Source organism: Camelina sativa, chromosome 7 (assembly GCF_000633955.1).
Source record: "Camelina sativa cultivar DH55 chromosome 7, Cs, whole genome shotgun sequence".
NCBI lineage: Eukaryota > Viridiplantae > Streptophyta > Magnoliopsida > Brassicales > Brassicaceae > Camelina > Camelina sativa.
Genome location: NC_025691.1, coordinates 31,372,672 through 31,399,861, shown reverse-complemented (window position 1 = coordinate 31,399,861; position 27,190 = coordinate 31,372,672). Strand labels below are relative to the sequence as shown.

At 36.3% G+C, this 27,190-nt stretch overlaps 6 protein-coding genes and 2 long non-coding RNA genes across 10 annotated transcripts; 4 read left to right on the top strand and 4 right to left on the bottom strand.

Annotated features, from left to right (window-relative positions):
* Nucleotides 1,168-5,165, top strand: LOC104703670 (protein NSP-INTERACTING KINASE 3-like). 2 transcript variants are annotated; one of them, XM_010419723.2, is made up of 11 exons: nt 1,168-1,976; nt 2,384-2,513; nt 2,610-2,681; nt 2,766-2,909; nt 3,013-3,084; nt 3,186-3,245; nt 3,338-3,435; nt 3,527-3,664; nt 3,739-4,080; nt 4,171-4,562; nt 4,653-5,165. In XM_010419723.2, exons 1-11 carry the CDS (start codon nt 1,865-1,867, stop codon nt 4,992-4,994), a joined length of 1,902 nt encoding a protein of 633 aa, XP_010418025.1. In that variant the 5' UTR covers nt 1,168-1,864; the 3' UTR covers nt 4,995-5,165. The 2 variants fall into 2 exon arrangements, with proteins under 2 accessions (XP_010418025.1, XP_010418023.1); XM_010419721.2 differs by having other exon boundaries at nt 1,170-1,976; nt 3,518-3,664.
* On the top strand, nt 6,163-8,559 carry LOC104703669 (protein trichome birefringence-like 2). The gene is made up of 5 exons (XM_010419720.1): nt 6,163-7,105; nt 7,270-7,462; nt 7,567-7,760; nt 7,848-8,006; nt 8,086-8,559. Exons 1-5 carry the CDS (start codon nt 6,357-6,359, stop codon nt 8,426-8,428), a joined length of 1,638 nt encoding a protein of 545 aa, XP_010418022.1. The 5' UTR covers nt 6,163-6,356; the 3' UTR covers nt 8,429-8,559.
* On the bottom strand, nt 11,559-12,887 carry LOC104703668. 2 transcript variants are annotated; one of them, XR_754227.2, is made up of 4 exons: nt 12,827-12,887; nt 12,561-12,716; nt 11,833-11,894; nt 11,559-11,730 (listed from the first exon to the last, which is right to left on the bottom strand). It is a non-coding gene; the product is annotated as an uncharacterized LOC104703668 (long non-coding RNA). The 2 variants fall into 2 exon arrangements; XR_754226.1 differs by lacking the exon at nt 11,559-11,730 and having other exon boundaries at nt 11,789-11,894.
* LOC104703666 lies at nt 14,040-14,646 on the bottom strand. The gene has a single exon (XM_010419719.2). The coding sequence runs from the start codon at nt 14,552-14,554 to the stop codon at nt 14,222-14,224; it is 333 nt and encodes a 110-aa protein (XP_010418021.1). The 5' UTR covers nt 14,555-14,646; the 3' UTR covers nt 14,040-14,221.
* On the bottom strand, nt 17,209-17,637 carry LOC109125564. Its single transcript, XR_002032670.1, has 3 exons — nt 17,565-17,637; nt 17,365-17,459; nt 17,209-17,261 (listed from the first exon to the last, which is right to left on the bottom strand). It is a non-coding gene; the product is annotated as an uncharacterized LOC109125564 (long non-coding RNA).
* LOC104703665 (AP-1 complex subunit mu-2) lies at nt 19,551-22,807 on the top strand. Its single transcript, XM_010419718.2, has 11 exons — nt 19,551-19,933; nt 20,324-20,470; nt 20,571-20,633; nt 20,812-20,988; nt 21,075-21,178; nt 21,318-21,425; nt 21,556-21,652; nt 21,740-21,837; nt 21,948-22,089; nt 22,190-22,312; nt 22,425-22,807. The coding sequence occupies exons 1-11, from the start codon at nt 19,805-19,807 to the stop codon at nt 22,521-22,523; spliced, it is 1,287 nt and encodes a 428-aa protein (XP_010418020.1). The 5' UTR covers nt 19,551-19,804; the 3' UTR covers nt 22,524-22,807.
* On the top strand, nt 22,953-25,502 carry LOC104703664 (pentatricopeptide repeat-containing protein At1g60770-like). The gene is made up of 3 exons (XM_019227200.1): nt 22,953-23,271; nt 23,550-24,044; nt 24,463-25,502. Exons 1-3 carry the CDS (start codon nt 23,044-23,046, stop codon nt 25,198-25,200), a joined length of 1,461 nt encoding a protein of 486 aa, XP_019082745.1. The 5' UTR covers nt 22,953-23,043; the 3' UTR covers nt 25,201-25,502.
* LOC104703663 lies at nt 26,560-27,187 on the bottom strand. Its single transcript, XM_019227499.1, has one exon. The coding sequence runs from the start codon at nt 27,185-27,187 to the stop codon at nt 26,696-26,698; it is 492 nt and encodes a 163-aa protein (XP_019083044.1). The 3' UTR covers nt 26,560-26,695.

Genomic DNA, 27,190 nt, shown 5'->3' with positions numbered 1-27,190 from the left:
AGGTCGTAATTACTGCATTTGTTTTATCTATATGATAAGAGATTACACATGAATTGTTGAAGAAACGTAAAGCTCTGATACCATGAAATACAATTTACTCGAACGTAATGTGTTGTTATACCAACATGCAGATTGGTTCATCTAGAGTTATACCAATAATGTGAGTATGGGACACATTCGGTTAATTCGAAAACAAAATAATGCATCCGATTCAGACTCGATGTAGAAGTGGCCTTTGATCATAGTCTTTGATAAATCCGGATTTAGACATGGCTCATCAAATTTGGACCATTTTTTAATTTTATTGAGCATAGCCCATTCATATATTGACCATGCATGGCCCATTTTTTACTTATAGTTCTGGCCTCTGGTATATTTTTTGTTTCATCGAGTCGGGTGAAAGGAGATCGCAATATCTATTACTATCCCACGTTCTTACCCAAAAATTAGTCCTCCCAAGTTCTTCTTACCAACAAAATTAGCCATCCCGAGTAGGCAAAACATAATACTTGGTGAAATATGCAAAACATAAAACTTGGTGAAATATAACTCGTATAAAACCAATATCGTCTACGCTAATATTTTCGTAAGTAAAGTGAAGTTATCTTTTTAAAAAGTGTATATTAGAAATGATAATTCTCTTTGTAACCAAAAAAAACTCAAAAAGGGATAAAAAAAATAATTGAAGCCCGAAAAAGCCAACAAAGATAGGAGACAGAGCCATGAACGTGATCTGCCCAACAAAAGGGACCTTTTTTTTTCCTCTGTAACTTTTTCTAAAAAGCAAAAAAAAAAAAAAAGATGAGAGAGAGAGACAAAGGTCCTTGTTCTTACTTATGTTTTTTTCTTTTATCTTTCTCTCTGACCCATCTCTTCAATCTAATCACATTTTTGTATATCAAAAAGAGTTTTCTTGAAATACCTGTCCGAAAGCAAAAACAATGAAAAAGAATTCAAACTGAAAATCATGAAAACATATTAAAAAAGTACTATTTTATTTCCCTTACAGTAATTTTTGATATAATTAAAAAAGAAAAAGGTAGAAAAACAGAGTGTCTCTTCTTTTCTTGTTATTCTGTCAGTATCTTTCTGTGTGTGTTTGTGGATTTTTTGGCATTTTCATTTTGGATTTATGCTTGTTTGGTCCCTTTCCTTTTGATTACCTTTTTTTTTTTAATTTTTAATTCCTTTTTATTTTCTTTTTTCTTCTAGTGGTGGTGAGAATAATGTGAGAGAGTAGGCAGATGAGATTAGATGATTTGGTAAGAGTGGCGTGGAAATTAGAAACAAACCATTTGAAAGAATGTTATAGAGAGAGAGGGGAGAGATTAGTAGTTATTCAATAATTACTACAAAAGTAACAAAAATGATTAAAATGAAACCAAGAGGGCATTAGTATCACTCCTCAATAGCTCAGCTTTGTTTCTCAGATCTCTAGGAAAAAATTCTCAGACTTTCAGAGCATTTTGGTGGTTTTGTTTGCTTGGTTTCTCGGGAGAATTCTCTCTTCTTACTTTATTACTTCTCTCTCTTGTCACTGCTCGTTTAGCACTCATTCTCTTAATGCTTCTTTCGAAAATTCTCTCTCTCCTAAAGCTGAGTGTTTTGCAAGACGTCATTTTTTCAATTTGGGTCTTCTCTATTCACTTCATTTGATTAGGATTCAGAGACAAAAAAGAAGGGAGAGGTTCCATTACTGGAAAAAAAGAGTGAGATTGCCTCAAAGTAGTTTTTGTGTCTGAAAATAGACAAAAAGGCTAAGGCTTTTTTAGATATGGGAGAGAGAAAGATGAGTTGGTGGGTTTACTGAAGCTTTGTGTTTTTTTTTTCCCTGACCAAAGTTGATTGCTTTAAGAAGAGGGATATGGTCATGGATGGTGTAAGATTGGTGGTTTGGAGATTAGGGTTTTTGGTTTTGGTATTGTTCCTTGATGTCTCTACTGCTACACTTTCTCCTACTGGTGTAAACTATGAAGGTTAGTCTTCTTCTGTGAGACATCTCAGATTGGAGTTTTCTCTGTGAATTTATCATCTTTTTTCTTAGTTGTTCCGAAAATTCTGGTGAATGTTTGTTTGTGTGTGGAGTGGATTGGGTTCCTTTTGTTTTCTTTAGTGGATAATAAATGTCACAGCTTTAAATGCTCACCAGACTCATATCTCAAACTGTACCCAATAGCAACTCAAGTTTTACTTCTTTCTCTGTGTAACAGTCCTGCAGATAGTTCATTTATAAGGGGTACTGGGTTTTTTTCTTGGATGAGATTTCAATTTCAAAAAAAATGCAGCTTTAGGGATGGATAAGAGAATTCATATGAGTTTTGAGGCTAGATTTGTTCTATCAGTCTCTAAAGTTTCTTTCTTTTTGTTTGTCTGAAATGAGCAGTGACGGCTTTGGTGGCTGTGAAGAATGAATTGAATGATCCGTACAATGTTCTTGAGAATTGGGATGTGAATTCTGTTGATCCTTGTAGTTGGAGAATGGTTAGTTGCACTGATGGCTATGTCTCTATGTTGTGAGTCTTCTCTTTTCTCTCTCTCTCTTTCTATTACACAAGACACAAAAGACCGGAGAGATCTCTGAGACTTGTTTTGTTTTCTTGACTAAACAGGGGACTTCCTAGCCAAAGCTTGTCTGGTACATTGTCTCCTAGAATCGGAAACCTCACCCATCTACAATCTGTGTAAGTTATTTTAGTTCTTTGCTATGTTTTGATTCTTGTTCTTAAGTTTTGCTTCTTGTTGAGCTTAAAGGTTTTGTGGTGTAGGTTGTTGCAAAACAATGCAATCACTGGTCCAATTCCCGAAACGATTGGGAGGTTGGAGAAGCTTCAGACACTTGATCTTTCGAACAATTCATTCACCAGGGAGATACCGGCCTCACTTGGAGAACTCAAGAACTTGAATTACTTGTGAGTGCTCCTTTACGGTTTCACAATGATTCTTTTGTTTACAAATATTCCAGTTTAAGTCTCACTGTTTTGTTGTTCCGTTCTTGTTCACTTCCATTTTCAGGCGGTTAAACAATAACAGTCTTACAGGAACTTGCCCTGAGTCTCTATCCAAGATTGAGGGACTCACTCTAGTGTATGTCTCTAAACTTTGCTTTTTCTATTGTTCACAGTCCAAAATAAAATACATTGGAAGAAGATTTAGTAACCTATTTGTTATTGATTCTTAATGTGCAGTGACATTTCATATAACAATCTTAGTGGTTCGTTACCAAAAGTTTCTGCCAGAACTTTCAAGTAAGTTTTACTAGAGTTATCCAAGAACTTATCTATCCATTGAAGTGAAACTAAGATTCACCATCGTATTTGTTTTGTTTCTTGGACGAAAGGGTAATTGGAAATGCGTTAATCTGTGGCCCTAAACCTGTTTCAAACTGTTCTGCTGTCTTTCCTGAGCCTCTCACACTTCCACAAGATGGTCCACCAGGTATTAGCCGTCTGCTTCTCATGGATCCCTATTCTTCTTCTGCGTCAATGGACCTTTTCGCTTACTCCTTTGGTTGTTTTAGATGAATCAGGAACTCATACCAATAGCCATCACGTTGCTCTTGCATTCGCCGCAAGCTTCAGTGCAGCATTTTTTGTTTTCTTTACAAGTGGAATGTTTCTTTGGTGGAGATATCGGCGTAACAAGCAAATATTTTTTGACGTTAATGGTCAGTATCTTGAAAATTTTCTCAGCTTTGCATCATCTTGTGCCTGGAAAACTAACAGTTTCTTCTTCTTGCAGAACAATATGATCCAGAGGTGAGTTTAGGACACTTGAAGAGATATACATTCAAAGAGCTTAGATCCGCGACCAATCATTTCAACTCGAAGAACATTCTTGGAAGAGGCGGATATGGGATTGTGTACAAAGGCCATCTAAGTGATGGATCCTTGGTAGCTGTGAAACGTCTCAAAGACTGTAACATTGCGGGTGGAGAAGTCCAGTTTCAGACAGAAGTAGAGACTATAAGTTTGGCTCTTCATCGAAATCTCCTCAGGCTCCGCGGTTTCTGTAGTAGCAACCAGGAGAGAATATTAGTCTACCCTTACATGCCAAATGGGAGCGTCGCATCACGCTTAAAAGGTAATGCAGTTTCCAAAACAATATTTGTTAATCTCTTTGCGCCCTTTTGCATGTTTGTAATAGTTCAGTCTTGCTGCATTTTTTGTTTAGATAATATCCGGGGAGAGCCAGCATTAGACTGGTCTAGAAGGAAGAAGATAGCGGTTGGGACAGCTAGAGGACTAGTGTACCTACACGAGCAGTGCGACCCAAAGATTATACACCGAGATGTGAAAGCGGCTAACATTCTGTTGGATGAGGACTTTGAAGCAGTTGTTGGTGATTTCGGGTTAGCTAAGCTTCTAGACCATAGGGACTCACACGTCACAACTGCAGTTCGTGGAACCGTAGGCCACATTGCACCGGAGTACTTATCTACGGGTCAGTCCTCAGAGAAGACCGATGTGTTTGGCTTTGGTATACTTCTCCTTGAGCTCATTACTGGTCAGAAAGCTCTTGACTTTGGCCGTTCCTCACACCAGAAAGGTGTAATGCTTGACTGGGTAAGCCCCTTTTTCTCTGTTTCTTGATTCACTTCCTATTCTGGTTTTGTTTATGTGTCTGACGAAATAAGATTGTTTGAAAAATGGCAGGTGAAGAAGCTGCATCAAGAAGGGAAACTAAAGCAACTAATAGACAAAGAACTTAATGACAAGTTTGATAGAGTAGAGCTCGAAGAAATCGTTCAGGTGGCGCTTCTATGCACTCAGTTCAATCCATCTCATCGACCAAAAATGTCAGAAGTTATGAAAATGCTTGAAGGCGACGGCTTGGCTGAGAGATGGGAAGCGACGCAGAACGGTACTGGGGAGTCGCAACCACCGCCGTTGCCACCGGGGATGATGAGTTCATCTCCTCGTGTAAGGTATTACTCAGATTATATCCAGGAATCGTCTCTTGTAGTAGAAGCCATTGAACTCTCAGGTCCTAGATGATGATTATGTAACACTTTTTTCTTGTTTTCATTTTTTTTCTTTTCTTGGGTTTTTGTTTTGTTTTTTTTGTCTTTTTATAAATGTTGATATAAAATGTGGAGTTGAGTGTAATTTTTATGTAAAAAAAAATATCTATATTAAATGCAATAGAAAATGTTGATTAGCCTGACACATCAATCTTTAAATTTTGGACTTAGAAAGGGCATAAAAATCTAGCTGAACTAATTCGTAAATAAAAATCGAACCGAATTGTCTATAAATCTTAAATCAAAATGATAAACCGAAGCCAAATTATCAAATTGAACAAAAATTCTAACTTTCATTTTTGCCAAAATCAAAACCCTAGAAATTTGAACTGAGTAAACCAAAAAAAAAAAAAATTACATTCATCCATAACCAAAGTTAATATTCCTAAACCGAATCATATCGGTTAAAAGAGGACCTGGTCCAAGCGAATCGAATTAAATCCGGTCAAAGTGTTTAATCCAAGAATATACTTTACAACTTTGCCTCACACTTACACACACACACGACAAAACCACCGAACATAAGAATTAGGATGGTCTTTTTGTACTCTCCACTACATACATGAACAAATATGGGCCAAGTAAGAGTCGTAAACGTGGATTCTATTTCCACAGTCACGACAGAAGGCGTGCACTTACAGCTTCAGACCACACATGAGACCGTTAAGAAGATCACGCGGCTATAAGCAATCGTATTCGTAGTTAACGAGAATGATGTCGGTCCAAAGTCTCGTGACTCCTTTTTATGACACGTGTGGTTAGATACAGTCGGTGCCACTCTGCACGTATTTTTTGGTCCTTTACCACGATCCACATTAACTTTCTAATTACACTTAGAAAATTATTTTAAGGGAATTAATACTAGTAATTAAAGTTATACTACTAACAAATTAGCACTATTTTATAATCCCTACTTAATTCGTAGTAATATCATAGCCATATCCCCCTCATAGAGTCATAGGACATATTTTTAATTTATATTGTGGATGTTTTAGATTTGGGAATGTAATCAAAAGTGTCAGTTTTGGAAACTAAAGTTTTCATTCTTTGACTAATAATTTGATTTTAAAAGTTTAGAGCTACATTATTTCCTAATTATTGATTTTTTTAAAAAGCTATACATTCATTAACAACTTCATTAAATGGTGGTTTTAAACTGAAATCGTTATCTTCGAGAGCAAACCGTTTCTTTCCCCCAAACTCTCTCAAGTCTCATCTGAATCCAAAAATCTAATAACCAGAATTACCATTGTTGTTATTTTTGTTTTTAAGGTTTCTTCTCCAAGTCTCTCCATGTTTTGTCTACTCTAATTTGAATTCGAACCAACCAAAGAAGATGGATTCGTCTAAGAAACTCTTGTTCCCAGACCAGATTCTATCTTCTAGAAGAAACATCTTGACCAGATTCGGTTTAGGAGTGGCTGCTTCTCTCCTTCTCGTCACACTTCTCTCCCTTACTAGTTCCTCCTTCAATGTCCCCTTCGTCTCTCCTCTGCTTCAAGGTCTCAAAAGCTCCAATCTTAACCCATCTTCTTCTTCTTCTTCTTCTTCTGTGAAGCAAGTTGACGAGAAGCCTCAAGTAGTAAATCTCACCGACACGGTCCCAGATGTCAAAGTTCCAACCTTTGTTCCCGAACAAAGATCTGAAGAAACAAGCGATGCTAGTTCGAAGAACACGACTTTGTCTGAAGACGGTAAAGTTCCAAGCTTTGGTTCTGGACAAAGATCTGGAGAAACAGTTACGACGAACTCGAGTTTGGCAGATGACCAAAATACCCTCGAAGTAAATGCTACAACAAGTGTGGCGAACAGCTCGAGCTTGGTATCTGATTTGGGAGGTAGATTTGTGCCTGCAAACACAAGTAACGAGAATGGCTCTGTGGTTACAGATCGAACCAGAGGTTCGTTTGAGGATTGTGATATCTACGACGGTAGTTGGGTGAGAGCTGATGATGAGACAATGCCGTATTACCCATCTGGTTCTTGTCCGTATATAGACAGAGATTTCAACTGTCACGCTAATGGAAGACCTGATGATGCTTATGTTAAATGGAGATGGCAACCAAATGGGTGTGACATCCCCAGGTAAATGATTCTTGGTGGTTCTTGATAATAATAATTAGGTTTTGAGTATGTAACGAGATTTTGATTGAGGTTTTTAGTGAAATGAGTTCTGAAATGATTAGATTGCTAGTTAGGTTTGTCTGATGAGTAGTACAATGATGGTATCTCTGTGTTGGAATGTAAAGGTTGAATGGAACTGATTTTTTGGAGAAGCTAAGAGGGAAGAAGCTGGTATTTGTGGGAGATTCGATTAACCGGAACATGTGGGAATCTCTTGTTTGCATTCTTCGACATAGCCTCAAAGACAAGAAACGAGTGTATGAGATTTCAGGGAGAAGAGAGTTCAAGAAAAAAGGGTTTTACGCTTTCAGATTCGAGGTGAGATATTGGTTTTCTTGCGGGATGTGTAGTACCATTTCTAAAAGCTGCAGCAATGCATATGTTTGCTTGATGTTTTTGGGATCTTTCACCTTTTCTTGCAGGACTATAATTGCACTGTGGATTTCGTTGGCTCGCCCTTTTTTGTTAGGGAATCAAGTTTCAAAGGCGTGAACGGGACAAAATTGGAGACTTTAAGGTTGGATATGATGGACAAGACGACATCAATGTATCGAGATGCTGATATACTGATTTTCAACACCGGTCATTGGTGGACTCATGACAAAACGAAGCTAGGGTATGAGTTAACAAAACAGAGAACTTGAACAAGAAGCCCTAGTCGTGTATTTATTAGTTAACAACGATTTTGATGTTCTTTATGCAGAGAAAACTATTACCAAGAAGGTAACGTTGTGTACCCGAGGCTTAAGGTTCTCGAAGCTTATAAACGAGCTCTCACTACTTGGGCGAAATGGGTGGATAAGAACATCGATCGGAATCACACCCATGTCATATTTAGAGGGTACTCTGTAACACACTTCAGGTAATTCTCAATCGAAAAAACACTTTTTATTTACTGCAAAACGTGTTCTTGACCGTATTGAACTGGTGTTATTTTACAGAGGAGGGCCATGGAATTCAGGAGGACAATGCCATAAAGAAACAGAACCGATTTTTAACACGAAGTACTTGGCAAAGTATCCTTCGAAGATGAGAGCTCTCGAGTATATTCTCCGTGATACAATGAAAACTCCGGTGGTGTACATGAACATAAGTCGACTAACGGATTTCAGAAAAGATGGTCATCCGTCAATATATAGAATGGTGTACAAGACGGAAAGGGAGAAAAGAAAGGCCGTGAGCCACCAAGATTGTAGCCATTGGTGTTTGCCTGGTGTACCGGACACATGGAACCAGCTCTTGTATGTATCACTGTTAAAGGCCGGGCTCGCGTCTAAGTGGTAGTGCTCTGTTTTTGTATTGTTTACTGTTGTGTAGAGTAGAGTAAAAATGCACCAAATGAAATATCCTTTATTTGTATCACTCTGACCCAAATATCACATTTTCACTTATAAAAATAATTTTGTATGACGTCTTACAGTAATTTAATTAGTTAGTACAAAATAGTGGTATTTAAAAGAAAAATGTTTTGTTTACCAGCTTTAAGTTTTTGATGATAACCGCATGAAAATGTTGTAATTTGTAATTCAAAAACAAAAATACAGAATTATCATAATTCATAAAATTCAGTCAAGTTTTAAATTCATCTTTTATTTGAAGATAACAAAAGAAGAAGTAAGCTTTGACTTCCAAATAGGTTACCTAAAGAAAAATAAATTTATTGAATTTGTCTTTTTTTTTTTTTGGGTAAAAAGAGAAGTTAAACAGTTTTTACATAACCCAATTAAAACTTATTTGGATGATTTAATTGGCCAATTCAGTGAGACCGGTGTAGTTAGATCTTGGCCAGTTCCACAACCGTTGCCACATGGAAGTATGGTAAATTGTCTTGTTCACTGTGATGGGGTTTTCTTATGTCAACACAACAACATGCAAGTTCTGGGGTTGAGACTGTGTTTATGGAATCCTATAATGAAGCAATTGCAATAGATTAAGCCGAGAGATTTCTATGGTATTGGATACCATAAGCGTGGCCAGTTCAAAGTATTGAGATTTGTGGATTTGTTTCCCAAGGATTTGGATTTGAATGTGGATGTGGATTTGCCTGGACAAAAGAACATTGTTGAGAAGTTCTATGAGCAACATATAGAAATTTTTGATACTACAACTTGGAGGAGGAAGGCTGCTACTTTAGATTAGCGCTTGGAGAAGTCGTCACCAGGACTGTGTTTGAAAGGGAACATGTATTGGCTTGCTAAGTCAGTGAGAGTGCCCCCCAAACCCGTGTTCATCCAGTCATTTGACTTCTCCAAGGAAGTTTTTGATCCCATCTGTTCTCTCCTAGTGGATCTTGATTACCATCCGGATCATACCAATTCTCTGTCGTTTACAAAGGTGATAGATTGTCCTGGTTACATTAGGGTGTAGACACTAGAGATATTGATGTTTGGGTCTCTACACACCACTCACTGCTGGTGAAACTACTGTGTATTGAAGCAGAACTTTCAGTGTGTCCACTCCCGACCTTCCACCAGTGCATGCTCACCATTACTTTGATCAACCGGTCTACTTCATGGACGCCAATGATGTCGTTTTTATCTTGTGCAGAGAGGAAGATGTTACCGATGAAGATAGTGATGTTGAACAAGAATCCCAGGTCCAGATCTACCGAATTGCTAAGGATGGGATGCATCAACGAGTTGCTCTTATTTTATAATTGTCTCAATTTATTGCAAAACCATTATAAAATTAACAATAATCTTTACAAAGATTAATTAAATACTTTTGTTGCTCTTATCTTATTTTATTTACATAAAAGACAAAACAAAAAAAGTATAATAATCATAATGTAAACCATGACTTATTATATAACTTGCACTTTTATAGCTCAACGAATTGTAGTTTCAGATAATGATCACCCACATCCACTATCAATCATATAATAAAAAAAATTTAAACTTAAAATAACTATTTACAACAATACTCAATGCCGTAGTTAAATTTAGATATTTACATGATTTCTATGTAAATGTAATCAAAGTCAGTTTAAGAATTTTTAATTGATCTCATGTCTGTCTCACATACATGAAATATGAATTATCTATTCTATTCAGTTCTCATAATTTTTTATCACTGTTAGATTTTTTTTTATTATAAGCCAAAATCTTACATTTTTTTTTCTCAAAACCATGCCTATGGTGTCGAATACCATAGCAATCCGTCAAACCATAGAAATTCCTCATCCAAATACATTCCAACTGATTCATAATTTTTTTCCATAAACACAGTCTCAAACCCAAAACAAGTCGACTTCTTATACTGGGGGACACCTCTTGTTTAATAAACTTAAGAGGACAATTCTTATATAGTAAACTTAAGAGATAGATTTAATATATTACAAATATTTTTTTCCATTTATGGTTTGTACTTTTAATTATTAATATGCTTTATGTTTTGTATGTTTAAAAATTTATGAAATGTAATAATTTCCTAATTCATAAAATAGAAATTGTTTAAACATTTAAGCTAATTAAATTCTACTTAAAATATTTTTTTTGAAAATAACATTTTCTGATAAATAAGAATCCCAATATGTTTATTTATTTTATTAATTTCCTAATAACCTTCAAAAGGTTTTTATTTTAAAAATGCAAAATCTAATGATAAAAAATAATAAGAGTTCTGAACAATAATAATAATAATAAGAGTTTAAAAATAATAACCCTCCATTAGAGGTGGTATAACTCTGAAAAGAGTTCTTACACTATTCAATCAACCCATTAAATTAAATAATAATATTTGTTTGTTTTTTGTGCAACATAATAATATTTGTATGATCTCATTTGTAATAAACTAATATTAAGAAACTAGTGATGGAAATGCTCTAAGACTATCCTCGTTAGTGTGTTTCTTAGTTGTTTCTTAAGACAATTTTTAATAATAAAAAGGGGAGAAGAAACTTTGTTAAGAGAAAAGGAAAATTTTGTTGATTATTGGTAGAACCAAGTTTAAGTGTTTCTTAGTAATAAATATAGTAAAATAATAATTAATAACTTAAATATTCAAAATTATTTTATATATCATAGAAACATATTTTAATAATAAAAACATAAAATAACATACAACATTTAAAATTAAAACACAAAACATTAAAAAACAAAAACAAAACACACAACATGAAATAAAACATAGAAACATATTTAATTAAACATGAAACAAATTTAATACCCAAATTTAGTCCATAAATGTTCAACTAAATCATGTTTCAATTGGTGATGCGATTCTCTATCACGAATTATTATTTGACCATTCAGCACATTGCTGATATTTGAAGCCATATTGATAGAATATGAAAGATCCACACCATCTCCTTGTGGGAAATCAGAAACGTCAGCTTGAGTGTATCCATCTCGTTCATTTTCAACAATCATATTGTGTAGGAAAAAAACAATATCATGTGATATGTTCACATGTGAACAGCTGATGGTTATTGAACGAGTAGCAAAAAACAAAAGCATGTGATATATACAATACCGAGTAAGAAAAATGTTATCATATAGCCGATGGCTAGATTCTTCGTCAACCAGATAACCATTACTTCCCGAGAAAGCAGAGTCATATATATATCGCCCCATGTGTTCCTTGTTCTGTTAACAAAAGCATTAGACAAACAAGAAATTAGACATTCGCTTACACATCAAACAAACAAAGCAATCAATTGGTTTCTAACCAGTTAGGTGTATATTTACCTCTTTCGGTTGGTTGAAATGTTGTTTCCTTGTCGCCTTAACTGTGACTTGCTTGAGCTCAACTAAAAGAAACTCACAAAACAAGAAACAAGAAATGGTTAGTAATGAAACTAACTGTGTAATGAAACTAACTGTGTAAAGACATCCATTAAAGCATAAATACAAGTACATGAGTCTTAATACCAATTGTGTAAAGACATCCATTAAAGACACAACAACCAACTACTAACTCAATCCGACTATAAAAAAACAATTTACAGTTTGCTTATGAACCACATAGGCTGGTAATGAACCACATAGGCTGGTTTACAGAGTTTGAATACATATCAAAACAATGAAACTATAACTCATAATATCAAAACAATGAACCACAAAGTCCGATACATATCAAAACAATGAAACTATAACTCATAATACTCATAAAGCACGCGGACTATTACATAGATCAACTCATAACACTCATAAAACAAACACAATATCTCAGAATGAACCAACCATCTAACCAAATACAGAGTTCAACACTCTTGACTAATCGGATCATATGCATCATTTCTCACTTTTTCAATTACTTCCAAGCAGACTTATATGGACTCAAAACCCATGAAATTTAAACAAAAACGAATCCTATATCCATGATTTATAAACATACAAAACAAACAATTGATGAAACTCTTCTAACTCGCAAATAACGCGCAAATACATAAATAAATTAAGATTGAGTCAATTACCTAACGCAATCGAAGTGCTTGAATCTTCCCCAAATATTAGGGTTTCGACAGATCGATCTTCACCGGAATCAAATCCGTCTGCTTCACCGGAACCAAATCGACGCCGAATCCATGGAGAATCAGACGTGGGAATCAATTGGAAGAGAAGAAAAAAATCTATTGGAAGAGAAGAAAAAATTCAATGGGAATCGCCTTTGCCTTCGACAGAGCGAGATAGAGAAGAGAGAACACAAGAAAAAGAAAGAGAAATGCCAAATAAAATTTACCAAATTAATCTCATCGCGCCACCTGTCCACCAAGAAACGTTTCTTTTGATCCTAAAATAAGAATCGTTTCTTTCAATCCTTAAGCTTTTGTTTCATTAACAATTAAAAACTATACCTAAGAAATTTACTAAGAAACATCTAAGGACTACCAATGAGGATAGTCTAATTCGGTAGGCTAAGTCCTTTGACTTTGTATTGTTTGCGGTAGTGAAGTATATTTAGATGATGTTTTTGTGACTCTTCGACAATACTTCTTCTTTTTGCTAGTTACAACGAACTATGTATATGCATTGCATTTGGAGAATAACGTTTGGATGATTTGTTGTCATCGTCGAGTGTTCTATATTGAGATAGTGCGATTCAATTTATTATTTGAGCAATATCGATCTTAGTCGAAGTGTCGAACCGATCTTGAGATGCTACAAAACACGTGCATGCAAATATTCTATTTTGAAAGACCACAATTCCTATATTATCTATGGGTGAGTTGGGTAATTATTGGGTGTTAACTATTCTTTTCAAAAAAATTTCGAAAATCTCTATTTCCTCTGCAAGGCTTGAAAGACAAATACGAATTACATCAAAAACAAAATCTGGTATTGAAGGTAAGGAAACAGCAAACTTAGAAAGAGAATGATCACATAAATTCAGTTCACGTGGAGTGTGAGTATCCTTTCACCTGGGGGAAAAAAGATTTTTGAAAATGTCGGATCTCATGCAATAAAACACCAAGAAATGGGCACTCTTCTGAATCCTTTAATTCCGCCACAACTTTAGCCAAGTCGATTACGAAGTTGCAGCCAGCAAATTAAACCCTTTCTCTGCCCCCAAACTGTTAGCATATGCTTCCAACACCATTGAAGACACGTGAAAGTTTCTCACCCTACAAATAGTTTTATGGTGGCACCAAAAAAGCTTTAAGGAATGTTGAAAAATAGCTTAAAATGCCACTTCTGTTTTTAGCTTAGCTCTATATATTACTCTCTCTATTTCAAAAAGGTGTGGTTTTAGAACTTAAATTTTGTTTAGTAATTAATTAGTGCCGTTTCACATTTTAATGCAGAATTTTGATAAAAATATATTATATTATATCAAGATTATTGGAGTATATATATATCAAGAAAATTATACTCCAATACTACATTTTTATGGAGTATATATCAAGAAAATTATGTTATTAATTATGGATTCATCAGTTGGAAACAAAGTTGTACATGAACATCGCTCACTAACTTTTGTCAGGGTCCTAACTCCTAACAATTTTTTTCCCAGTGTAAAAATGAAAAACAACGAATCAAACACTTAATAAAAAGCTAATTAAAGTAATGAAGAAATATCTCAAGTTATTTTTAAGAAAACCTAAAAAGGTTAGAAAGAGAGTCGAGAAATCAGAAATTAAGTAGTTCTGTGTAAGAAGACGGTTTCAAGATCCGGTGGAGAGAAGAGCTCTCTAGCGCCGCCGCCGTAACTAAACTTCAATGACGTTTTCCTTTTCTTAGGCGCCGGAGGACACGTAAACGCCTTCGGTATTCTAAAGGAAGCCGCTGTTGGAGTCGTTGGACACAGGTGATCTTCGTCTTCCGGGTTGTCTAAGGCAGAGGAGGAGAGGCTAATCGTCGGCTTCATCGGAGAACGCAAGGAGATTTCGGTAATTACCCATTTCTTTGCTTCTGTTGTTTCGCCAAATTTGCCGTCCAAGTGGTGGTGAGTCTTGTCGGAAAGTCCCATTATTAGGTTATCGTATGGGGTTTTGAGAGAAACAGGGGAAATGGAAATAATGAAATAGTTTAAGAATTGGTTTTGGTTAAGATTAGTTTGGAACGAATGAGAATGTGAACAGAGTGGAACATGTGAATGAGAGAAGATGGTCTTATAGTCAATACTCAATAGCGACTTTAAGACAACCGAGATTGTTTCGTTGTCGATTCAGTTTGCTTACTTTTTTCTCTCTCTTTCAAAATTCATAGTATCGTATATATTAATATTTATTATCGTAACATTGAAAGAACAAAGAGATAGTGGAAATTGAGGGTACATTGTATCTTCGTTAAATGTGAGAGTGAGGTTTAAAATACTCGTATACTGCATGAAAGAATCCTTTTATTTTAAAGGCAGGAAGAAAAAGATAATTCCCCCAGTCTTCTTATATTCGGTAGGAATAGGCTCGGCAATCGGAACCAATCCTAAACCGAATGACTTGTATAGTTGTATATGTTAGAAAAATGAATGAAGAACTTCATGTTCACACACTTTTTGTGTAAGGCAATCAACCGAGCATAAATTTTAACAAAATGTTGACACAACATACATCAAATGCTCCTTATATGTCTCACTTACAACATGCATCGATCTTATTCTATTTCCAAATTGCTATGAACAATACCCTAAATTGTAGAATCATCCGTTCTATTATAGAGTCTTCAGAATAACAAAACAAGTTCTCTCTATTATGATAATGGAATAATAATAATAAATGCTGAAATATTCGAGTAATTCATGCAAATAGTTTTGTGATATACATGCTGTTAACATGAAAAACTAAGATCACTTTATATTCAATCATAAATTTATTCTTTACAGTTTGAACTTTGAAAAGGTTATAAAATATTGTAAAGGTTGGTGCAAAAAGATGTAGTCAGCTAAAAAGTGCTCTACCTAATGATTTTCTGACGTTGGTCGAAGTTATGTAATTAGACCGGTCTTATTGTTAGACCTTAGAACTGAACAGTCTGAACTAAAAAGATTAATTACACAATTAATGATGAAATCACCGTTTGTGAACACTTAAGACCATCGGTTCTAACGTTACAAATTAGAGAAACGTTATATAGTTATACATCTGTAATAAGTAATAACCAGGACGTGTTAAACGCCCAGAACTCACTCTAAATGAATTATACATTGATGAAACGATTGAAGAGTGAGTGAACACAACAATATATATACTACAAAAATACTCAAAAATAGGGATCCGGACGAAACGCGTGACTCTAAGCCATGTGAATTTAATTTGCACTTATTACTTTGAACTAGGTTGACACCTGCGCTACGCCGCGGGATTTTCTTCAGAAATTTTTTATTTAATAATACATATAAGTTGTAATATAAATCATATTGTTTAAAACTATAATTAAATCAAACAAATATATGCCTCTCATTTTTGAAGAACAAGACATGAGGTGAAGGCCTTATACTGAAATTCTATTTACAAGATTCATGTGATTTCTAGAACATTTATTTGTTTGTTTTTTTGAAAAAAATGTATAAAAATATTCTGTCTGCAAATAGATTTAAAAATAAATTTCATTTAAATTTCTTACATTAAAAACAGGATATTAGTAATAACAATAAATTTTATATTATCTCACTGAGACATGGAATCAATAATCAAATATATATGTTCTAGTGAAATGACAACAACTAAAATTTAGGAAGACATTAGGCATCAAGATGAAAGGGCTTACTTGGATATCTAGATTGAGGATGGGAACAAAGAGTTCCAATACCAACTTGATCAGAATTTTGAAGAGATTCGATACCACTGGACAAGGATGGTTAAGACTTGAATATTTGGACCGTTTTCTCACTCTATTAGTTTTATTTGTGATCAAGTCAAATGAAAAATGATTATTTTCTCTAAATACTTAAATGATACATAAGTCCAGCTAAGAAAGCTTAGTGGCTACGGTTCACCTCAATTGAAATTAACCCCAAATCCACAAACAATATGAAAACTGTAAGACTTAACTACGTATAATGCTTCTTCCTTCCCTGGAAAAACACAGACGACACAAAACAGATGATTAATTAGGGATTACATGCATTGAAAATAACCTCACTAGAGGATGAAAATATTGTGTACTTGAATTTCCACCAGAAGTGCTCTAGCTTTCCAAATTATTAAATACACAAATCTAAACAGTTGGTATTAATTGCGAGAATAGACTTAGTGTACATACCCATCAATTGGTATTGTCGTTGCAGTCAACCTCACAAGATACAATGGATTTGCCATTGTAATCCAAAAATCTGCAGATAAAAGATAATGTAAGATATATCGAAATTCTCATTAAAAAATTTTAATATCTCTAGAGACCAGACATGCATATCCAAAGACAGATCGTATGTTAATTAGAGCATAATCGATAGTGTCAGAAGAGGAAAACACAAGTATAATACCGTTAGAGAAATGATAACGTCTTGAGTGTCAAGTCCAACATTTTCGGCGAGTGTCTTGGCCACCACGAGAAGGTCGTTGGCAAAAGCTTCAATACCGAGTTGAGGACGCTGCAATTTGCCCACAATTAACATTAGCAATCGGAAAAAAACAAGAACTGGAGCAAAGGAAATTTACTTTAATACTTACCCCTTGAACGATTTTCTTGACTTCATTGATTAAGTGTTGTCTTGCTGCAACTTCAAAAGCTCCAGCTCCCTATGGAAAGAGACAAATGTCAATAAACCACAAGCACCCAAAACCGAAACAATCACACTGAAGTAGCAATATATTTAATCCTTGTAGACAAGAAGGTACTTACTAATACGACACACTCATCTTCTAATGTATTCTTAACTGATCATAAACCATCACGGACAGCGTCTTTAATTTGAGCAATAGTGTGGTCGTTAGGCCCTATTACAAAAACAAATTTAAATCATAGATGATCAGTGACCAGGCGTATAAAAATAAGCAAAATAGACCTTAGCTGCCAAGAGATAAAAGTTTTGGTCTTTGTACCTTTTATGAGGATAGTACATGAATGAGGATTCTTCACTTGCTCGACCAATGTATACTTTTCCTCTCCAACAACATGCTCATATACAAGTCCAGCCCAACCAAGAGAATCAGGGGTCAAGTCATCAAGGGAGTTCACAGCTTCTCCACCACATGCCAAAACCAAACGTTCCATGTTCCTCCTCTTTGCTCTTCTAAGGGCGATTATCTGGAGATACATATAAACATATCTAAGGAAACGAAAAGATAATTCGGTTGTAACAATAAAAACTTGTAGACATGAGAAGCCGAGTACAAGACAAGAAAGGAGCTTAGTAGAAGATCCAGGCATATGCTTTTAGGTGAATACTCTTAGTGGATAACTTTTTCCCTATTTGGTATAAAACTCATTTTGCCTTTACTTTACATTTCAATTCACTTGATTTCACAATTTTTTTTCTGGATTTTCCATACTTTTTAGTAATCAGATGCTGAAAAGAAGACAAAGCTAATCATAGCTTACCCTTTCTCGAGCAAGAAGATCTAATGACGGGGGGATCAATACCCTTTTGATTTATGATAACAAAGCTGTTATCATTACCAGCACAAACCTGCATGAGAAATAGAACATGTAAATATCTGAAACAATATGGCTAGGAGGTAGTAGTGGTTTCAAACTCACCTTCTTCTTCAGCTCAATAATTTTCTGAACTCTTTCATCAACGGAACGTCTCTCAGCAGTAATCATGGCTTCCCTCTGTTCCGCATTCGAGTAGAAAAATCCTGCATCAATTTCACTGATATATACGAAGTTAGGCTACAAAAGCACAAATACATAGGATAGGTCATCTAACTTCTAGTATTTCATATGTCTTCAACCAATCAACCAGATATTTGAATATGTCAAACGATTAGTAGTGGTTATTGTTATCTTCATGACAATGATCCGAGCCTTATCTAATGACTGATTGCTTACAATGATCAATAAGAACCAGAGGTGAAGAACGGCCCTTCGTTAAACTTACCAAAGTGAGCTCATACATATGTTGCTGTGAGACTAAACCAAAATGGACAAATTAAACTTACCCAAGTGAGCCGCTTAAATTTTCAATTCGGTTCGCACCTCTTTTTTTTTGCACTTGATATATAAATATATGAAAGTTTTTAAAAACAATAATTTAAGTTGTGTTTGATTTTAACAAAAAAAAAAAGAAGTTGTGTTTGATTTTAACCAAAAAAAAAAAAAAGTTGTGTTTGATTTAAAATAACGACTTATAACATACTATGTCTATACATCCACATAATGAATTTGTGTTTCTAGTATTCCTTTCATAAATGTATTTTTGCATAATCAATCTGATCGTCACATTGCGGTTAGTTATTAAACCGGTCTTTCGTGTATAAAGCATTTCGAAGTTCACTTGTAAATATGTTGTACTTGTACAATTCAATACAAGGTCATCGTTACTTGACTTGTTGACCGATTAGTTGATATCTTTACAAAGACTTTGATTGCCAATTATATATTTGGTCCTCAAGATAACATATTTAATTTGCCCCAAGTACCTTATTAACATGATAAACCAAGTACCTTGTTGTTTAAGTTTTCCTCTGTAAACAACAAACCTAACTTGCCATTATACTTAACTTATCAGCTTTGTTGAACGAGGCAGTAGTCTACCCAAAAAATTTCCAAGATTTTCATACAACTGAACTTCTCATAACCATAGCCAAAACAAACTATATCACAGAACTCTTGGAAAACGCCGTGGAAGAAGCTAAATAGTAGAAAACACCATTAATGCATACATCTTGCATATATCAGAGCATAATGGGGGTATGCAACATTCGATCATTCTGCATAAACAAAGTTAAAAAATGCAGTGAACCGGGTTCGATTATCAAATTAAATATCTTGGTTCGGTTCGGACCAGATCGGTTTATCTGGATCGAACGGCCCTTCGTTAAAACGGAAAATGTCAAAAAACGACACCGTTGTAGTGGAACGCAGAGGCGAATATGGGAAGCTCAAAATCAAAGAGTAGTAGCTAGAGAGAAATCAAAGAACGATAACGAAATCGATCAGATCGCCAGAAAAAGAAAAACCAATTGCGAAATGAGAAATCTCAGCTGGGAGAGATCTATCGCAATCTCCTTGTAGATGTTGTAACTTCGTCTTCTTCATACAAACGATACTTTCGTCAGATCTCGCTGATTAATCATCCGCATTTTGGATCTGATTCGTAACTCTTTAGGGAAAGAACATGGCAGGAGCGGCCTCCGCGCTGTTTCTGCTTGATATCAAGGGCCGCGTTCTCGTTTGGCGTGATTACCGTGGCGATGTCTCCGCTGCTCAAGCCGAGCGTTTCTTCACTAAGCTCATCGAGAAAGAGGTTTTTGTTCTGTGATCTTCCTTTTATTGCTCATTGATCGGTGTATATTGCTGCGCTTTGTTAGAATTGGTCGGGAACATAGATTTAGTGGATGAACTTGTAGATTTGTGGTTAGAGAGGTTTCGTCAATTGAAATTTTGAGTCATTTCGAAGCAATGAACACGCTTGATTGGTTTTAAATTCTTGAAAATCTGGATTCATGTCTGTCTATGATAATGGAGTCGTGTCCGTCTTTGTGATCTGATGCCACTGAAATCTGTTGGAAGTAATGAACAAGTTTGATCATTGGTTTAAATGGTTTGGATTAGGATTTGATCTGAATCAGCATTTTAAGGCTATCTGGTTCTAGAATCAGAGTGTTGTCATTCATGGTTTTGTTTAATTGTTCAGGGTGATTCACAGTCAAATGATCCAGTTGCTTACGATAATGGGGTTACTTATATGTTTGTACAACATAGTAATGTATACTTGATGATAGCATCCAGACAGAATTGTAATGCTGCCAGTCTTATCTTCTTTCTTCACCGCGTCGTCGATGTAAGTATGGCTATTAAATTATTTTATTTTTTCTCTTAAGTCTCCATCTTTTTCTTGGATGTTTGATGCAATGGAAATTGTATCTATTATCTGGTTATAGGTTTTCAAACATTACTTCGAGGAGTTGGAAGAGGAATCATTGAGGGATAACTTTGTGGTAGTGGTATGTTAAGTTTCTTATACTCTATTCAGTCCTAACTTACACTTTGCCATCGCTCTTATAGTACTATTTGGGAAAAAAAAACTTTCTGTTACTAGCCCAACCCAACCAAATAGAGCATCGGAATTTGAAAAGTATTTGTCATTGTTAGATGCTGAAACTGATTTATTGTTGGTGGCAGTATGAGCTACTTGACGAGATGATGGACTTTGGTTACCCTCAGTACACCGAAGCAAGAATTCTCAGTGAATTCATCAAGACTGATGCATATAGAATGGAAGTTACACAGAGACCTCCAATGGCTGTGACAAATGCTGTCTCCTGGAGGAGTGAGGGAATACAGTACAAGAAGAATGAAGTGAGTGCTTTTGTTTTCAAGAGAGGAACATGTTTGTGCTTTGTTTGGGTTTTCAAAATGATGACAACCTTCTCCTTTTTTTCCAGGTTTTCTTGGATGTAATTGAGAATGTAAATATTCTTGTCAACAGTAATGGGCAAATTGTGAGGTCTGATGTTGTTGGAGCGCTGAAGATGCGAACTTACTTGACGTATGTGTCAACACATGAAATTTTCTATATTGTTTCTAATCAGTCAAATCATGTTCTATCATGTCCCTTTTGCTTTAATCTCTGTCTTGGCGTTTTATTTGACTCTTTTTCTCTTTGATCCATTCTGATTCTATTGCAGTGGAATGCCAGAGTGTAAGTTAGGACTGAATGATAGAGTATTGCTGGAAGCACAGGGACGAGCAACAAAGGGAAAAGCCATTGATTTAGAGGACATCAAATTTCATCAGTACGTCTTTAAGCTTATATTATATTGAAACTTGGAAAGTATACATTGATCCTACCCCTATTTTCTTTTATTCAAAAAGATTCTATATTTGAGTTTTATGTATTCTTTAACTACCAATTATTTTATGCAGGTGTGTTCGATTGGCCCGTTTTGAAAACGATAGGACGATATCTTTCATACCACCTGATGGGGCTTTTGATCTGATGACATATAGACTCAGTACTCAGGTTCGACACGTGGGATATAGCATCTACTGGAATTTTTCCGTGTCTTCAACAAGTATATATATCATGATTTGTTTCTTTTATATTCAGGTAAAGCCTCTAATATGGGTGGAAGCGCAAATCGAAAGCCATTCTAGGAGTCGTGTTGAGATGCTTGTAAAAGCTAGAAGTCAGTTCAAGGAACGAAGGTAAATATATTCGACGGTATTGAGCCACTTTTCCTTTCCCTATTCCTATAAACCAAAGATCTTGATGACCAGATTCTTTAAACCTTTGATCGAGAACTTTCTATTTGCAGCACCGCAACGAACGTTGAGATTGAGTTGCCTGTACCAACCGATGCATCTAACCCAACCGTCAGGACATCTCTTGGGTCTGCTTCTTATGCTCCTGAAAAGGATGCGTTAGTGTGGAAAATCAAATCTTTCCCCGGGAACAAGGTAGAAGCTTATAACACTAGCAAGTTCCATAATCTTCTTATATCGAGTTGAAACAATCAGCAATGTAGTATGAGTGCTAACCTTCAGAAAACCAATATAGGAGTACATGTTAAGGGCAGAGTTCCATCTTCCCAGTATTACTGCAGAGGAAGCAACACCTGAGCGAAAAGCTCCCATCCGTGTCAAATTCGAGATCCCTTATTTCACCGTTTCAGGGATTCAGGTAAAGCTTGTGCTACATAATAAATGGTTTCTACATTTTCTGCAATTTTAGCTCATCCCATTGCGTTACACAGTGTCATATTATAAATTTTAACGTTTTTATTGGCGTGTAGGTTCGGTACCTGAAGATAATTGAGAAGAGCGGGTACCAAGCACTTCCATGGGTGAGATACATAACCATGGCGGGTGAGTACGAACTAAGACTCGTGTAAGGCTCATTCAGTTTCATCGTCACTGTCACTGTGATTCCCACATTCCTCGGGGAATTGCCTGAAGACAAAAATAGAGAAAACGAAAACTTTTTGAAAGATTTTTAGCTGATCAAATTTCCCTTTTTAATTTGTTTTAGAAGCCATATTCTTGTGAATTTGTCTCTATGGTAATTTTACTTGCGCCCCTTTGTAACCTTCACGGAACATGTTTCTTGTTTTCTTTTCTTCTCTTCAAACAAATTGTTATACGATGAGGTTTTGATGAAAATGTTTACTTGCACAAATTTTATCTCTCATTAAAAGAGGCTACAAAAAAAAAATGACCATACGATAGACGAGTATGGTGTTAAGCATATATTTGTAGATGGTGATATGGGCCAAAGCGCGATGAATCTTCTGGCCCATTAAAAGGTCCTTAATCTTCACTCCTCTTCGAGCTTGAAACGTCACAGTGAACTAGGGTTTTACCCAAAATCTTCTCGTCCGTCGTTGCTCACTCACTCAGTCCGACGGGAAAAAAATGGCGATGCGACATTTGAGCCGATCGAGAGACGTCACGAAGAGATCAACGAAGAAGTACATCGAAGAACCGCTTTACCATCGTCTTTTCAAAGATGGCGGCACAGAGGTCAAAGTTCGACAGCAGCTGAATCAGTTCCTCAAAGGCACTAAGCACGTTTTCAAATGGGAGGTCGGAGACACGATCAAGAAACTCCGTAATCGCGGCCTCTACTACCCAGCTCTCAAGGTTTTTGTAAATCAACAAACTCCATCTTATTCCTGGGAAATTGCATTTTCGATCTTTTAGGGATTAGCTTCACAATGATTTTTCAGATTGTACAACCATTTGCTTATAGAAATGTAGATTCGTTAAGTGGTAGTTTGATGCTCACTACGAACAATTTGGTAACTGTTGTGAATGTCTTCTATTGAAAATGATGTGACTGTCAACTAGATTTTTGGCTCTGTGATGATTGTTTCTTGAGGATTTATATTGTAGAGTTGTTTTTTTTTTTGGTTTTGTAGCTCTCTGAAGTTATGGAAGAGAGAGGTATGAACAAGACGGTCAGTGATCAAGCAATCCATCTTGATCTTGTTGCCAAATCTCGGGGAATCACGGCTGGGGAGACTTATTTTGTTGATCTTCCGGAAACTTCTAAGACGGAACTCACGTATGGGTCTCTTTTGAACTGTTACTGCAAGGAGTTGATGACGGAGAAAGCAGAAGGTTTATTGAATAAGATGAAAGAGCTCAACATTACTCCTAGTTCCATGTCTTATAACAGTCTTATGACTCTTTACACCAAGACGGGTCAGCCTGAGAAGGTTCCAGCAATGATCCAAGAACTGAAGGCTGAGAATGTTATGCCGGATTCGTTCACGTACAATGTCTGGATGAGGGCTTTGGCTGCTACTAATGATATCTCTGGTGTTGAGAGAGTCATTGACGAGATGAATAGAGATGGTAGAGTTGCTCCAGATTGGACTACTTACAGCANACGCAACAATTTTTTGAAATCTGTAGATGATTGAGAATCAGGAGACTCATGTCTAAAACGTTCTATTACAATTACATTACACGATTGATTTTCTTGACTAAGAACACTCTCTGAAAACTAGAAAAGAACATTTACATAATTAAGTTTAAGCCTTTTTTCTGTCAGTTTTTTTGAGGAATTAGTTTGTATGTTTCCTTCTTTTGTGGCTCGATCACCTTATCATTGTAGCAAGCAACAAGCAGTTCGTTGCAATCTTCCTAAGCTCATCCACAGCGTTCTGAACTTTGTTGACTTGACGTGAATCTATGAACCCGTTAACACAAACCCCGTAATCTGACACAGCCGCAGTCAAAAACATTTTTAGCGACATAACATTTCTTTTCCTAATGCTCTTTCTTGCGTTCCTAAGATTGAAGGATGCATCCACAAGAGTCGCATAGCAAATCGCAANGTCTCTTCAGGAACTGGAGATGAAAAATACGCAACGGGATTTTACGGCATATCAGTTTCTCATTACTTTGTATGGACGACTGGGGAAGTTGACTGAAGTTTACAGGATTTGGCGTTCATTGAGGCTGGCTATTCCGAAAACCTCAAATGTAGCTTATCTAAACATGATACAAGTGCTGGTGAACTTGAAAGATTTACCTGGTGCAGAGACACTGTTCAAAGAATGGCAAGCTAACTGTTCTACTTATGACATCAGGATTGTAAATGTGTTGATTGGAGCTTATGCTAAAGATGGTCTCATTGAAAAGGCAAGAGAGCTCAAGGAGAAAGCTCCTAGAAGGGGAGGCAAAGCCAATGCTAAAACCTGGGAAATCTTCATGGATTACTATGTAAAGAGAGGTGATTTGGCTCAAGCACTCGAATGTATGTCTAAGGCAGTTTCTATCGGCAGAGGAGATGGTGGCAAATGGCTACCGTCACAGGAAACAATCAGAACATTGATGAGCCTTTTCGAGCAAAAGAAAGATGTTAATGGAGCTGAGAATTTGGTGGAGATTTTAAAGAAGGTAACGGATAACATTGGTGCAGAAATCTTTGAACCATTGATAAGAACATATGCAGCAGCAGGAAAGAGTCATCCTGCTATGCGCCGACGTCTAAAGATGGAAAACGTGGAAGTTAATGAAGCGACAAAGAAACTGCTCGACGAAGTATCTCAGGAGGAGTGAGAGGTCTGTTGCATATCTCTCTCCTTCATAAATTGCCTTCAGCCAAGACATTATTAGTCGTGTTAGGGGCACTTGCATTCTCGCAGCTCTGTTTCTTATTGGTAATATAAAAAAATAGGCTCTAGTTGGCAAAATCAATCGTACGGATCTCTTTTACTTCACCTAAAGACAGTTTGTTCGTGTTTTTTGTGAATTGTTTCGGGCGTAGCCAATCACTCGTTTTTTTTTTTGTGAATTCTCACAGCTCCTAGAAGAGGAGGCAAAGTAAGTTTTTTTTGAATCTCCCATCACTCTTTTTATTACTACATTGCGAATAGAACCTTTAATCTGTCAAAGAATCTACGCAACAATTTTTTGAAATCTGTAGATGATTGAGAATCAGGAGACTCATGTCTAAAACGTTCTATTACAATTACATTACACGATTGATTTTCTTGACTAAGAACACTCTCTGAAAACTAGAAAAGAACATTTACATAATTAAGTTTAAGCCTTTTTTCTGTCAGTTTTTTTGAGGAATTAGTTTGTATGTTTCCTTCTTTTGTGGCTCGATCACCTTATCATTGTAGCAAGCAACAAGCAGTTCGTTGCAATCTTCCTAAGCTCATCCACAGCGTTCTGAACTCTGTTGACTTGACGTGAATCTATGAACCCGTTAACACAAACCCCGTAATCTGACACAGCCGCAGTCAAAAACATTTTTAGCGACATAACATTTCTTTTCCTAATGCTCTTTCTTGCGTTCCTAAGATTGAAGGATGCATCCACAAGAGTCGCATAGCAAATCGCAACAGTTGGATTTCCGTGTTTGTACCTCGCAGAGGCTGCAAGCGCCAATTTAGTCTTAGCCTCCAAGGCTCGGATCGTGCTCTGTGTGGCTCGTCTCGGGTTTGGCCCTTTCACCAGCGGTCGACACAAGGNCGAAGTATCTCAGGAGGAGTGAGAGGTCTGTTGCATATCTCTCTCCTTCATAAATTGCCTTCAGCCAAGACATTATTAGTCGTGTTAGGGGCACTTGCATTCTCGCAGCTCTGTTTCTTATTGGTAATATAAAAAAATAGGCTCTAGTTGGCAAAATCAATCGTACGGATCTCTTTTACTTCACCTAAAGACAGTTTGTTCGTGTTTTTTGTGAATTGTTTCGGGCGTAGCCAATCACTCGTTTTTTTTTTTGTGAATTCTCACAGCTCCTAGAAGAGGAGGCAAAGTAAGTTTTTTTTGAATCTCCCATCACTCTTTTTATTACTACATTGCGAATAGAACCTTTAATCTGTCAAAGAATCTACGCAACAATTTTTTGAAATCTGTAGATGATTGAGAATCAGGAGACTCATGTCTAAAACGTTCTATTACAATTACATTACACGATTGATTTTCTTGACTAAGAACACTCTCTGAAAACTAGAAAAGAACATTTACATAATTAAGTTTAAGCCTTTTTTCTGTCAGTTTTTTTGAGGAATTAGTTTGTATGTTTCCTTCTTTTGTGGCTCGATCACCTTATCATTGTAGCAAGCAACAAGCAGTTCGTTGCAATCTTCCTAAGCTCATCCACAGCGTTCTGAACTTTGTTGACTTGACGTGAATCTATGAACCCGTTAACACAAACCCCGTAATCTGACACAGCCGCAGTCAAAAACATTTTTAGCGACATAACATTTCTTTTCCTAATGCTCTTTCTTGCGTTCCTAAGATTGAAGGATGCATCCACAAGAGTCGCATAGCAAATCGCAACAGTTGGATTTCCGTGTTTGTACCTCGCAGAGGCTGCAAGCGCCAATTTAGTCTTAGCCTCCAAGGCTCGGATCGTGCTCTGTGTGGCTCGTCTCGGGTTTGGCCCTTTCACCAGCGGTCGACACAAGGTTGGGTATGCAGTTTTAGCGCATAGGTTTGTGAAACGGGCTTCTGTCGCTTGGCTTGCTGCTAGGAGGATCACGATTGCGATGACAGTCGTGAGGTACATCTGAATTGTGTTGCGGCTCGCCATTTT